The sequence below is a fragment of the Exophiala mesophila genome, assembly GCF_000836275.1.
Source record: "Exophiala mesophila strain CBS 40295 unplaced genomic scaffold supercont1.1, whole genome shotgun sequence".
In the NCBI taxonomy this organism is placed as follows: Eukaryota; Fungi; Ascomycota; class Eurotiomycetes; order Chaetothyriales; family Herpotrichiellaceae; genus Exophiala; species Exophiala mesophila.
The window spans coordinates 5,419,217-5,433,075 of NW_015622504.1; the positions used below are offsets into that span (position 1 = coordinate 5,419,217).

General features: G+C 49.7%; 4 protein-coding genes across 4 annotated transcripts; all 4 read left to right on the top strand.

Annotated features, from left to right (window-relative positions):
* Positions 1–153: 153 nt before the first annotated feature.
* PV10_01727 (nitrite reductase [NAD(P)H], large subunit) lies at positions 154–3,687 on the top strand (the record flags this gene model as incomplete). Its single annotated transcript, XM_016365959.1, has 2 exons — positions 154–269; positions 341–3,687. The coding sequence occupies 2 exons, from the start codon at positions 154–156 to the stop codon at positions 3,573–3,575; spliced, it is 3,351 nt and encodes a 1,116-aa protein (XP_016229608.1). The 3' UTR covers positions 3,576–3,687.
* Positions 3,688–3,865: 178 nt separating this feature from the next.
* On the top strand, positions 3,866–6,189 carry PV10_01728 (uncharacterized protein). The gene has a single exon (XM_016365960.1). The coding sequence runs from the start codon at positions 4,253–4,255 to the stop codon at positions 5,981–5,983; it is 1,731 nt and encodes a 576-aa protein (XP_016229609.1). The 5' UTR covers positions 3,866–4,252; the 3' UTR covers positions 5,984–6,189.
* A 10-nt stretch (positions 6,190–6,199) lies between these two features.
* On the top strand, positions 6,200–10,491 carry PV10_01729 (uncharacterized protein). Its single transcript, XM_016365961.1, has one exon. It carries the CDS (start codon positions 6,804–6,806, stop codon positions 10,131–10,133), a length of 3,330 nt encoding a protein of 1,109 aa, XP_016229610.1. The 5' UTR covers positions 6,200–6,803; the 3' UTR covers positions 10,134–10,491.
* Positions 10,492–12,061: 1,570 nt separating this feature from the next.
* PV10_01730 (uncharacterized protein) lies at positions 12,062–13,759 on the top strand. The gene has a single exon (XM_016365962.1). It carries the CDS (start codon positions 12,082–12,084, stop codon positions 13,564–13,566), a length of 1,485 nt encoding a protein of 494 aa, XP_016229611.1. The 5' UTR covers positions 12,062–12,081; the 3' UTR covers positions 13,567–13,759.
* The last annotated feature ends 100 nt before the right edge of the window (positions 13,760–13,859 follow it).

A 13,859-nucleotide genomic window follows, 5' to 3' on the forward strand; every position in this document is an offset into this window, starting at 1 on the left:
CCTACTGGTTGTGAAAGTTCGAAAAGTCTACCTGCTTGATATGCAGCGGTGAAGTATCATCTGAGTATCTTGCCCGCTGGCTCCCCGATCAGCATTCTCAAGTCAATCTTGTGACACATTTGGAAAATGTCGTGGGCCACTTCATCGCCAGGCATGGCCATCAGTGCCACACCAAAAGGTGCCGAGGCTGAAGGAGATGTCCCTGCAACTCCCGCCCAGCGCAAGAAGATCGTCGTTGTGGGCTTGGGGATGGTGGGCATAGCATTCGTGTAAGTACTGATCCGGTCAACAAGGCCTGAGAAAGAATTACAGGACACATATCTGATCCCTGGTGCTGCAGTGAGAAGCTACTCAAACTCGATGCGAAGCGGAGAGAATACGAGATTGTGGTGATTGGAGAGGAGGAACACCTTGCATATAATCGAGTTGGTTTGACTAGTTTCTTCCAACATCGACAGGTCGAGTCACTTTACCTCAACCCCGAAACTTGGTACCATGGACATCCAGAGGGATCTCTCAACTACCACCTCAACACACTCGTGACTGAAATCAAGCCAACGGAAAAAGTAGTGGTTACTTCCAGCGGCGAGACGGTCTCGTACGATATTCTGGTCCTCGCGACTGGATCAGACGCCTTACTTCCAAGGCACACACCAGGCCACGATGCTAAAGGAGTGTTTGTGTACCGAACGATTGAAGATCTCCAGAAACTCATCCAGTTCTCGGCAACTGTCAAAGGGACAACTGGGTGTGTGGTCGGTGGAGGTCTACTGGGTCTTGAAGCCGCAAAGGCCATGATGGACCTTGAGGAATTCGAAAAAGTCAAGCTGATTGAGAGAAATCGATGGGTTCTCTCCCGGCAACTCGACGGCGATGCCGGCGGTATGGTGGTAGAACTGGTACGAAACCTGGGCCTAGACGTGATGCTGAGCAAGCGAGTGGGCAAGATCCTCACAGACGATAACAATGCCGTCAGTGGCGTGGTATTTGAGGATGGTGAGCAGATGGACTGCACTTGCATCATGTTTGCCATTGGTATCAAAGCCAGAGATGAGCTTGCTCGCAAGGCAGGGCTCAAATGTGCCGATAGAGGTGGCGGCATCACCGTCGACGACGATCTCCGGACCAGCGACCCCAACATTTATGCCATTGGCGAATGTGCGAGCTGGCAGGCCCAGACATTTGGTCTTATCGCGCCTGGTGTTGAGCAAGCGGACGTTCTTTCTTTCAATCTCACGCAGGCCAAGGCACACAGTCCTCGCAAGTTCAAGACGCCTGACCTCAGTACAAAGCTGAAGTTGCTCGGCGTCGAGGTGGCCAGCTTTGGGGATTTCTTTGCTGACAGAGACGGGCCCAAGGACCTCCCTGTCAGACACGTCAAGCGAGGGGAGAAGAAGGCTGCCACGGCGGGACAAGATCAAGTCAAATCCCTGACTAATGGACCACCCCCTCCAGCAGTCAAGGCTCTGACCTACAAAGATCCGTTCCAAGCAGTTTACAAGAAGTATCTCTTCACGCTGGACGGTAAATATCTGCTTGGAGGCATGATGATTGGCGACACCAAAGACTACGTCAAATTGGTACCTATGGTCAAGAACAAGAAAGCACTGGACGTGCCACCTTCTCAATTCATCATCGGCGCATCCAAAGAAGGCGAGGACGACGGAAACGATCTTTCCGACGACACGCAGATCTGCTCGTGTCATAACGTCACCAAGGGAGATGTTGCCAACGCCGTCAAGGATGGATCGTGTAAAACCATTGGTGAGATCAAATCTTGCACCAAGGCCGGAACCGGTTGTGGTGGCTGCATGCCTCTAGTCCAGTCCATCTTCAACAAGTCGATGAAGGACATGGGCAATGAGGTGACGAATCATCTGTGTTCGCACATTCCATTCTCCCGAGCTGATCTCTTCAACATCATCTACGTCAAAAAGCTGCAGAGCTTTGGAGAGGTCATGGCCAATGTTGGTAACACACCAGACAGTCTCGGCTGTGAGCTTTGCAAGCCGGCAATTGGATCTATCTTGGCTAGCATGTTCAACAAGCATATCATTGATAAGCCTCATCGTGGGTTACAAGACACCAATGATCGGTATCTTGCCAACATTCAGCGCAACGGGACATTTTCGGTGGTGCCTCGTATTGCTGGGGGTGAAATCAGCGCCGATAAGTTGATCATCATTGGTCAAGTGGCCAAAAAGTATGGCTTATACACCAAGATTACTGGTGGGCAACGTATCGACCTGTTTGGAGCTAAGAAGCAAGATTTACTCAACATCTGGAGTGAGCTCGTGGCTGGTGGTATGGAGTCAGGGCACGCCTACGCCAAATCTCTTCGGACCGTCAAGTCTTGTGTGGGAACGACATGGTGTCGATTCGGAATTGGAGACTCGGTGGGGCTGGCGATTCGTCTCGAGGAGAGATACAAGTCCATCAGAGGACCGCACAAGATCAAGGGCGGTGTCTCTGGATGTGTGCGAGAATGTGCGGAAGCTCAGAACAAGGACTTTGGGTTGATCGCAACTGAAAAGGGGTTCAACCTGTTTGTTGGCGGCAACGGTGGAGCAACACCTCGTCATTCTGAGCTCCTTGCCAAAGATGTGCCTCCAGATGATGTCGTTCCTATCTTGGATCGATACCTCATGTTCTATATTCGAACGGCGGACAAGCTACAGAGAACAGCGCGGTGGGTTGAGAACCTTCCTGGAGGAATTCAATACCTTCGCGAAGTGATCCTGGAAGACAAGCTGGGCATTTGCGCAGAACTCGAAAAGCAGATGCAAGAGCTTGTAGGAACATTCTTTTGCGAATGGACCGAGACATTGAACGACCCGGAAAAACGCAAGGCATTTGAACAATTTGCTAACTCGACTGAAAACCAAGAGCCTGCAGTGGAGAAGGTGGAGGAACGAGGTCAACACAGACCTGCGTACTGGCCTTCGACCACGGTGAATGATGATTTCAAGGGCACGAGATGGACCAGCCTGACATGGCAACCCATCGTAGAGGCCAAGAAATTCAGCGACGTGGAGACAGGATCGTCTCAAAGCGTGATTCGAGGCGACACACAACTGGCAGTGTTCAAACTTAAGGGCAAATACTATGCGAGTCAACAGATGTGTCCCCATAAACGAACCTTTGGCCTGTCAGACGGATTGGTCGGAGAAACCAAGTCGGCAGACTGCAAGGACAGCAAACTATACGTCAGCTGTCCCTATCACAAGAGAAACTTCCAACTCAATGGAGAGGTGGACTTTGAGAAGAAAGATGCCGGTGCTGGATCATGTTCGGATACAAGCATGTCGATCGCAACCTTTGAAGCTGAGGAGCGAGAAGACGGATGGGTATATCTCAAGCTTCCACCGGTGATGGAAATGGACAATGTGCTTGGAACTAGCAAGTGGGTGGTCAAGAAGGAAGAGGGACCCAAGCCTTTTGAAAGCCTGGACAAGAAACTCGGGTTTAACAAAGGATTGAGGATGTCGAGCAAAATGGCGCCAATGCCAGGGACAGGCAATGTTAATGCGGCCAGACACGTGGGTGTAGCAGCACAGCGAAGGATTGACTGGTGATTGGAGACGGTGAGGTGAAAATGGGTGGCGTGAGGAGTTGGATTTAGCTATTAGCGATCTATATTTATATAACTCGATACGGGATGGTGTGATACATGGCATGTCTTTTGATTGCATGGTCAGACAGATGCAGAATGAATTCTAGTGACCTAAAATGAAGAAATGACACACTGAAGCCACGTATGTACATACGCATAATACCAGGCGTGTAGACGAGGAAGGTGTGAGTATATGTGTCTTAACTTACAGTCGTGGTTGCCATCAGTTGCACATTGCCAGGCACCCGGCATCGGATATTTTATTCCTCCGAAAGAGTCAAAGACAGAAGGAAGGAAGGACCCTGACTCCCTGAACCCTGTCAGCCGCTCCTGCCGTGTCAGAATCTTCTCCCCCCCGTTTGCTCCTTCCTTGTCCTTGTCCGTCCGACGTCCGCATTTCTTCGTCTCCAGCGGCGAATTCCAACCAGGACGTCAGCCCATGATTACTGAGTGGCCAGTCTGTTCACACCCAACACGACAACTTTATATCAACACAGCCCTCTCTCTCACTCAATCGTTCTACTCTTCTGCATCCTCCAACATTCGTTTGACCTCTTGTACAGCCGTGGTATGATTTTCTCGACTTCTGCCCTCCTATAACCCTAAACAACCATCACCATCCATCAAGTGTTCGCCAGCATGCGCTTACAACATGCCTCTCGATTCTTCCTGGCCTTCCACCTCTTCCTAAACCCTCGATGTGTACGAGCCGAACCACAATGCGCTATCGATCCCAATTCCATCGTCTCCGACGCCTGTACTTCATATTCTGATCTTGAGAAACTAAATACCCAGTTGGCCCCCGCTTTGGAGGATTTGACACAACATACCGATTTCTTTGCCTATTATCGCCTCAACCTGTACAATAAAGTTTGTCCCTTCTGGAGTGATGAGAACTCCATGTGCGGCAATCGTGCCTGTGCCGTCGAAACTATAGAGGATGAAAGCGACATTCCTCTGATCTGGCGAGCAGAAGAGTTGAGTAAACTCGAGGGTGCTCATGCCAAACACCCTCCTAGGGCTATTCGACGAGAAAGGCCCAAAGATCGTCCTTTGCAGTATCAGTTGGGCGAAGGTGTTGATGAGAGTTGTGTCCTTGAAGACGACGATGAGTGTGATCAGCGAGATTACTGTGTGGCTGAGGATGAAGGCGCAGCTGCAAAAGGTGACTATGTCAGTCTGGTCAACAATACCGAAAGATATACTGGCTACTCGGGCATGGGCGCTCGTCAGGTCTGGGAGTCCATTTACAAAGAGAACTGCTTCTCGGCAAAATCCCCTCAACATGCCTCTCTTCGATCCAAACCCCTGGAGGCGGCTCAAAATCTCAGGAATGTCTTTCAAGAATATGGTCGACAAAATGTAGACACCGCGGATGATTTGTACCCCTTGGACGACGAGTGTCTTGAACAACGAGCATTCTATCGTATCGTCAGTGGCATGCATGCGTCCATCTCTACCCATCTGTGTTGGGAATTCTTCAACCAATCCACAGGAGAATGGGTCCGAAATTTGGAATGCTACAAGCAACGTCTCCATGGATTTCCCGAGCGTGTTTCCAACGTCTACTTCAATTATGCCATTCTCACCAGAGCCATTGCCAAGGTGAGAAAACATCTCGAGACCTATACTTTCTGTTCTGGAGATGTGCAACAAGACTTTGAAACAAAACAAAAGGTGCTTGAGCTGGCCGACCGGGCTGCAGCCAGCGGCAACACGTTTGATGAGTCTCTTATGTTCCAGGACCCCTCAGTCATCGACCTCAAAGACGATTTCAGAAACCGATTTCGAAATGTCTCACGCCTCATGGACTGCGTCGGTTGCGACAAGTGTCGTCTGTGGGGTAAGGTCCAGACTGCGGGTTATGGGGCCGCCTTGAAGATTCTTTTTGAATATGACGAAACAAAGAACGGCGAGAATCCTCACCTCCGAAGGACTGAACTTGTTGCTCTGGTCAATACTCTTGGTCGGGTGAGCCACAGTTTGAACGCCATTCAACGGTTTCGGTACGCTCTCAATACCGGAGATCATAGCGTCCTTTATTCTGATGATCCACTTCCTGCAACACCAACACCAGGCTCAAAAGCCCAACCAGAAGAGAAAAGCATATCTGATGACGACGGACAGGATGAGGATATATCATATAAAAAGCCCCCTCCTCCATCAAGGTCGGTATGGGAAGAGATCAAAACCGAATGGAACTTGGTATGGCGGACATACTTTATGGTTCTCCGAACCTGGTGGGAAATGCCATTCAAGTTTTCAGGCATTGCAGTCATGGAGCTCAACCGATTATGGAGTTTCTGGCTTGGTTTACCGGTTCCTCCTCGATCATGGGATTGGCATTTCCCATCCAAAGATGAATTGTAAACTAGTAAAGGGGTGTGAAAAGGAATATGCCTATTTGGAGCGTCCGAGGTTCAAATGTTTATGTATACATGATAAGAGAGCATGGCGGGTAGCATGACTGGGTATTATGTGATGCATGGAATGGCGTTACAGTAAGATGGTGTTTTGTCTTGATACATTTGGTCTAGAATCAAATTGACAATGAGATTAGATTCATGATTAAGATATGAACCTGTATCTGATGGAATCTTGAAAATCATTCATGCCTTGACGTGTTGCCGCGATTCTTCCACCCCCAACGCCAAGACCAACTGTCACTGTCACTTCCAAACGCTCCGAACCAATCGAACCAAGCGACTTTTTGAGCGTTGCCCTGACAACGGCTATCACAAACGGGCACCATCTCTCTTTCTCTCTCTCTCTCTACGGAGTACTACCATGAAACTTTCCGTTGGAGTCTGGGTCGATCCGACGTAATAATAACGCATACATACTCCGTACATACGACCCAAGCAGTGAATGCATCGGAGCAGCGAATACCGGTGAAGGTGCAATAGATTGACGTTTTTAACACCACGCACATACCCAAAAACTTACCTCAAACCACACCATACCATACCATACCACGCAAGACAACAGACGTCGACATTGACTTCATCGTCGTGTCCTCGGAGCAAGTATCGACCAAACCCTCCCAACATACGCCCTAACCTGTCCTGTCCTGTCCTATCCTATCCTCCATGCGTTTTTCAATGCCTCTACAAGATTCGATTTGAACATCTATTCATGCACCCATCCACTGAACAAGACTCCATCGCCCATTCCCATCGAATCGACAATAATGTACCGAACAGTCCTTCCCTCACATACACCATGTCCAGTATCCGGACCCCAGAGCCACAGCCACAATTGGAGACGAGATTCAATCCAGAGTATTGCCAGTATTAACGGTGATGGCGATTCAACAGCAAACATTGAATTCACCAGCGCATTCAGAAATTCCTTAACGGGTGTAAAGCCGAGGAGACCGATACAGAATACACAGAGACCAACTCGGCAGCGTGTGGGAGGTGGTGTTGGTTCTGGGATTCCCATATTCGAAGATACGACGGCGGAACAAGCTGATCTCGAATCACAGCACAACAACAGAAATGTTCATGGGCCGGTTCGGAATGATGGTCGACGTGATCTGATTTCCAAACCACCTCAGCGGCCGATCAGGCCGGTCAAGGGAGTGACCTTTGCGACGACTTTTGCAGTGGGACATGGTTTTCCGTCAGGAGAGACGGAAGTGAAGAGTAATTTTTCTTTGCCAAATGATGGTCTTGCGCGGTTGCCTAGGAGGCCTGTCAGCAATACAATGTCTCAACACCATACTGACCTTATCCCGGGTATTCCAGAGGACGAGACTACTGCGATGACCAATATATCGACGATTCTGAAACCAGCGCGAAGAGGTACCATATATATCCCCAACGATGACACCACCATGCCTTCCATGTACATGGGCATCTTCTCGCCGATAAAGGATCTCGACACGAGAGACCTTGCCAAAAATACCCAGAGTGAATGTAACTTTACTGGAATTGCGGCGCAGATGATCAAGAAGAGAGGTCCAAGACGATCGATGTTGCCTGGGTCACCTAAACGAGGGCTGATCAACGTTGCGATGGACCGTCTCGACGAATCTGTTGACGTTGTACCACAACCCCGAGTCAAGGCATTAAGGCGGTCAATTGTCGCAGCTGATATTGCGAAAAATGCGTCAATGCGCGAAGAGAGACAGACTGGCGAGAGAAGCAGAGGCCCACGTGCCTCCCCAATGGGTCTTTCGCCAAAGAGAGGTCCTCTGAATGCAATCAGTGCGCCTCTTCAGGCACCTGTGCAGACGGCGGACAAGATTGGCCAAGGTGATGGGAAAGAGAATGTCCCTCCGGGACTCGGCTGCAAGACTGAAGCCAGAGATAGCAGAAGATGCTCGATCATAAAACGAACAACTGTTGAGAAGCCCATTATGGACATTTCAGCCCCGTCCAGGGACCATGGTCGATTCATGCATAACCCAAACGCTTCGACAATTTCCAGATGCTATGGCTCTACAGCCAGCTCCACAAACGAGACGACGGCAGATAACGGCAGATCGAAAGTGAGATCGAAGCCGATATGGAACTCAGGCCTCCGACCCGTCACAGCACAGAATGCCATGAGGCCAAAGCAGAGTCCGCCGCGGATATCTGAGCAAGTCAACCACGAACCCAACCAGAAGAAACCTCCAGTTCCAACAAGATTTGTGATGCCAACGATCAAGCAAGAGATAACCTTTGACGAATATCCGCTCCTGGCCGAAGACATTGTCACGCCATCGTTATACGAAGACAACTGGTTAGGACATCAGGAAATCGCCATAACGCAGTTGATCAACAACCTGTTTGGAGCGTCTTCGCCCGAAGCTGGAACATGTGACGAAGAGATGCTCAGAATTCGACTTCTCGACATGTATGGAGATGTGGAGAACGCAACCTTGTACAAGCGACTTCAAGGGGCTTTGTTATATGGTGCACTCAGTGTGTCATCCGAGAATCTAAAATCTTCGTCAAGACTGTACTCGGATCTGGGAAGACGCAGGGCGTTTAACGACTTGTGGCTCGATACTTATGACCTGAGCTGTTTACGAGCGGGACTAGAAGTGGTGATAGGGCGACGCTGTATCCGTACTAGTCGGGATTCATCTTCGTCGCGGAGGAGCAGCAACGACGGTGAAAAGGCCCAGAGAAGAATACTGCAGCGGTTCATCGAGACCTTTCTCATACGAAACGAGGACGGCCGACCAGAAGTAAACTCGAGCGACAACAACTCTTGGTCTTACCATCGAACCATTCTCCGCAGCTTGATGTTGATCAATGTCCTTGACTCTATCAAGTCACGCGAATCACAGCTTTTCAGCGGCTGCTTATTTCAAAGCGCCTCTCCCTACAAGACGTCATCTGAGGTTGTGATAGCCTTATTCCAGATGCTGAACCCCAGTGCAGGAGATCCATTGCGAGCGCTCAGCCACATTAGCTTTGCTGTGCACCACTCTCAGTACCCGCTCGAAGAATACGTGTACCCAATTGACAATATTGCAGTTGATCTGAGAGATGGTGTACGGCTGACAAGATTGGTGGAGATTTTATTGTATCCGTCTGCGTCACGACTTGATGAACATCGCCAGGACCCGAACTCGACGACAACGGTTGTCTTACCTTCTGGAGAGTCGTTATCTTTGACCGAAGGTCAACGCGACTGGCCCTTGTCCCAGCACCTCAAATTTCCATGCGTTGGACGAGCAACCAAGTTGTACAATGTGCAAATTGCACTTAGCGCCTTGCAGGGAGTCAAGGGAGTGAGTGACCTTGTACACGATATCAAAGCAGGTGACCTGGTTGACGGATTCCGCGAGAAGACAGTCAGGCTGCTTTGGGGGCTCACCAGTAAATGGGGTCTGGGTGGCCTAGTGAACTGGAAAGACGTGGAGAGAGAGATCAAGCGATTGTGTCGAACGGAAAATGTAAAGGTCGATGGGGAACTCTTGGACCAGTTGGACGAGGAAGAAGGGTACGCAAGATACAAGATTATGCTCCAAATTTGGGCACAAGCGATCGGCAGCAGCAGGGGTATCTCGGTCGTGAATCTGACGACGAGCTTTGCTGACGGACGGGTCTTTCAAGCCATCGTGGATGAGTACGAGCCACACTTGGCGAGCAATGGCAAGGGGTCTGCCACGATGAAGCTCTCGGATCGGCTGAAACGTCTCGGATGCAGCGATGAATTTGGACGCTTATTTTCGCAGACCGAGACATTGGCCCAGGGTGGGCACGTGTTTGATCGTGACTTTGTGATCGCAGCATTGGCCTTTCTGAGCTCGAGATTGCTTGGACCATCCCAGACAGGGAGAGCGGTGATGACGATCCAACGAGCATGGCGAGCCCACTTGAGCCGGGTGACAGCTGCACGAAAGCGACAACTCAAGCAGGTGGCAGAAGGATGTGCAAGGGTGATTCAGATCAAGGGACAAGGGTTTGCAAGGGGCGATGGTAGCATGGGTAGCGAGGCTGAAATTGGGTGTAACGAGAGAGTGCCTGCATGGACGAGTCAGCCGCCTGAAGTGGAAGACATCTGGTTGGATTTGTGAATGGGATTGGAAGATGATGGTGTCCGATATGCTTGGTCTGGATGTGGGACAATTGGCCAAAAGACTGTAGCACACACGTATTTTAGGACTCACCAAAAGGGGACAATGTCAATAACTTTCGTGGTATCTTGGCGATAGCCGGATAGAGGTGCACACAGGTGACATGAACAATTCCGAGGGTCGAGGCACATGGATAGGGAAATTGGCAAAGGGAGAGAAGAAGATGGTCAAAGATGAAGATGGAGTCACGGGGGAGTTGAGAGGAGATGAAGCTTTGGACATTTTGACAGGGGCACTTGCTGGATTGGGGAAAGGCGTGCCTGCCAAAAGTACCTATGAATGCATTGGATCTGGAGGAAAGAGCGATTCTGGGGGATCGACGGTAGGCACGGGGTGATTGTGGCGTTACTCTCGTCGTCACTCTTCACTTATGGACGGAGATTGTTGTAGATATCCTGTCTTTTGTTTGACCGGCGTGTGACAATGATCTAGATCAGGTGAACATGTGCTGACAGTGGCATCATTTGGACATGGGTGCATCAGCATTGGATTGGGCAGATGAACAATGGACAAGCTGTGACGGGTCTTTGCATATCAACATTTACACGTGCTTCAGTGTGTTTATGTACTGCACATGACTCGAGTCAAGATCAAGAAGTGACAGTTGGGGCTGAAGCCGGATGTTTATAGCGTACAGTTACAAGTGGTTGGAATTTCTTAGCCTAATTGGCGTGGATGATCTGTTTATACTCGTAAGTGGGTGACAGGCCCTCGGGTCGGTGGTTAGGTGACTACCTGACCTAGGCACTTAGGTGTGCCTAACCGACTTCCAGGCTTTTAATGCTCTAGGCTCCAGAATCGCCAAGCCCAGGCCTGAATCAGCTGCCTCGGCCCACACTCTAACTATTCTTTTACCCATCAGCCCCCATGGCCATCGGCCCCATAGCGGGTGACTCTCTAAGCGACCCAAGTCTCTGGTGTCATTCTCATGTCATGCATGCAGTGGGCGAGTGGCGGTCTCGCTTTGCCCGGCACTTGAATTTGATTCTCTTCGCATCGCAATAAATCCGATTATCTCAACTGCTACAAAGTTTGTCTTTTTGTCTTAATTTCCGCGTCCCTTTCTGCCGCATCTGCCGTATCTGCCGCTCTTTCTCGACTCGGCTTTTATTTTTCATTCGAATTTCTTCCCCTATAGTTGAATGTGAGTGCAGGTACAGTCTGTAGTTCTCTCTATCCAGAATTCTACCTCCTCTCTAACCTGCATGGTTTCCTACATACTCCTCTACTTGAATTTATAAAGTCTTTCTTTACAGCATGTGTTCAACTATTGTTCGACTACATTCTCCAATCGTCTTGCGCGGACACGGCTCGGTTCCTTGTGCCGTCAACCCTGGGCACGTTTTCCTCTCCGCCCGTCCCTAGTTCATCAGCCATGTCCAACCATCAGCTCGACCTATGGATCCATCGATCCAAGGACACCCTGGTCACTCTCTGCATCCTGCGAAAGTGGACCTCAACCATGTTGGTCCCAGCAGTTTGGGTCCTCACTTTCTCCCCTGCTTCTTCCTCGTGCTCCTCCCATCAAATAATCATCACCCACGAGTGCATTTCTATTGTCCTCGAAATCCGCTATACGGTTACTCCAGAATCCACAACACCCTAGCTCATTACAAGGTTTGGAGACAGGTCCATGATGTGCTTCATGTCATCTGCGAGAGCCACCATGCCACCATGCCCAATGCTGCCCTAAACTCCTCCTCTTCTCGCTCTCATCTCCCACACCCTGTCCACACCCCCCTCGCATTCTCGTCGTGTTTTGAGTTTCACTTTTGAACCGCTTCTTGCCGCTACCCACCTCCCTTGCCCACTTGAGTATTGATAATCCATCCTTCTTCCACTTCTTGGTTTCTATAAGCTCTCTGTATCTCATATTCTCCATGTCTTGATGACCCAGACACGCCAGGACATGGATCCGTCCTCTCGTCCTCTTTCGTTGGCTTCACTTCCTCCAGAGATCCTCCATCAAATCCTTGAATACCTTCCTATTTCTTCGCTGCTGTCCTTTTCTCAGGCCTCCAAGCGTTATCATCGCATATCCACCTCCGCCCTCCACACACTACACCTCGCTGTTCTTCCTCGGCGTATCTATGGCGTCTTGGCTTTCTTGAATTCTCTATCTCTCGACGACTTGGACATCTCCGACTCGGTCGGCCAATCATGCGCCTTGGATCAGGTCATTGTGACTTCAAAGATCCAATCCCCTGCTGCTGAGTTGTCAAAGAATGCAAAAAGATCCAATGACCTGAATATCAGTCCAGCCGATTATCGAGATCAACTTTTTACTCTTCAAAACGCTCTTGCTTGCAAAGTCCTCTCGACTCCTGCTCTATCAAGTCTCCAAACTTTGACCCTTCACCTCTATCATTTGTCCTCTCCAGCCCTTACGAGAATACTCGCCACTTCTCTTCCACATCTGCGTCACTTGAACCTCAACTTTTTCCATCCATACATCCATGACACTTGCTTACCCGCCCACTACTGGGCTTCATCAGTCTTTCTCAAAGGGAGTCCCATCTGGAACTCACTCGCCGGTCTTGGCGCCGACCATGCCGCAAATCTCTCCCTTCGAAATTTGGAGAGCCTGACTCTCGCAAGGGTAGGCATCACCTCGGTTCAACTCAGGCGGTGGATTCAGAACAACCCAAATCTGAAGCAGTTGGCTTTTCGCAATGTCACAGGAGTTGATCAAGAATTTGTCGAGTGGCTAGGACTCTACTACAATTCTCAAAATCATAATCGAGATGTCCCGCGAATCGCCAGATTGACCGTTTTGATCCTGGAGCACTGTGCCAGTCTCAAGCTGAAAAGTGTTGAGGATTTCTACTGGCTGGATAATCTCTTTGAGATCCTCCCCAATTCCAAAAATAGCGGTTCGGTTTTGGGCACCGCAGGACTAGACGTTCTTTCCCTACGGACGCATGGCGCCATCTCAACTGCCAATTTTCTCGCCTATCTCGAGCTGCGCAAGCCAGCAATCGAGCAAGTCACCGTTCCAGATGGCCGTGTTTTCGTAGCCAACCCCACTACTCCTCCAAACCAGAAATCCCATCTATCGCCTCCTCTTCTTCACCACACTGGAAGTCGTCAAAACAGCTCACAGAGTCTGAACAGTCTGCCCGAGCAGGACACTCACCAAGATTGGAGCGATGACAATCAGCCTTTATCATTTCTATGCCAAAGCTATTCCGAAGCCTTTGCCTGGTCCTCACTCCACGGTAGCATTCCTCGTCCCGGTGGGTTACCTGTCACACACCCATCTCAGGATGGAAATTCTCTCATTGAGGTTGATGAGGCAGAGGCTTCAAATTCTGCTGCGTATCAAGCCGACAATCGACTGATCAGACCAATCGTAAGGAGACTTCGGAAATGAGCTTCTTTTTCACAAACTTGCATTCAACGCTGCTCTGTTTTGATCTGCTGTTTTCTGTTTGAGCTTTTCCTGGGACGAGCACATGTGACAATGCGGAATGCCGCCATGATGCGAAATGATATATTAGAATGATTCATGACTATCACATAGATGTATTATGATGATGAACAGAATATCAAATCAAGATTTCTTGTGCTATTTCCAGTAAAAGACAGTGACAATTCCAACTCTATGATTTCAATGATCAAATCATCTTATGGTCCCAAGAAGGGTCATCCCGACCTCTTGATACC

Excerpts from the sequence above, each read along its gene's own strand:
- PV10_01730 (XM_016365962.1), top strand. The coding sequence starts at position 12,082 with ATGACCCAGACACGCCAGGACATGGATCCGTCCTCTCGTCCTCTTTCG.
- PV10_01729 (XM_016365961.1), top strand. The coding sequence starts at position 6,804 with ATGTACCGAACAGTCCTTCCCTCACATACACCATGTCCAGTATCCGGA.
- PV10_01728 (XM_016365960.1), top strand. The coding sequence starts at position 4,253 with ATGCGCTTACAACATGCCTCTCGATTCTTCCTGGCCTTCCACCTCTTC.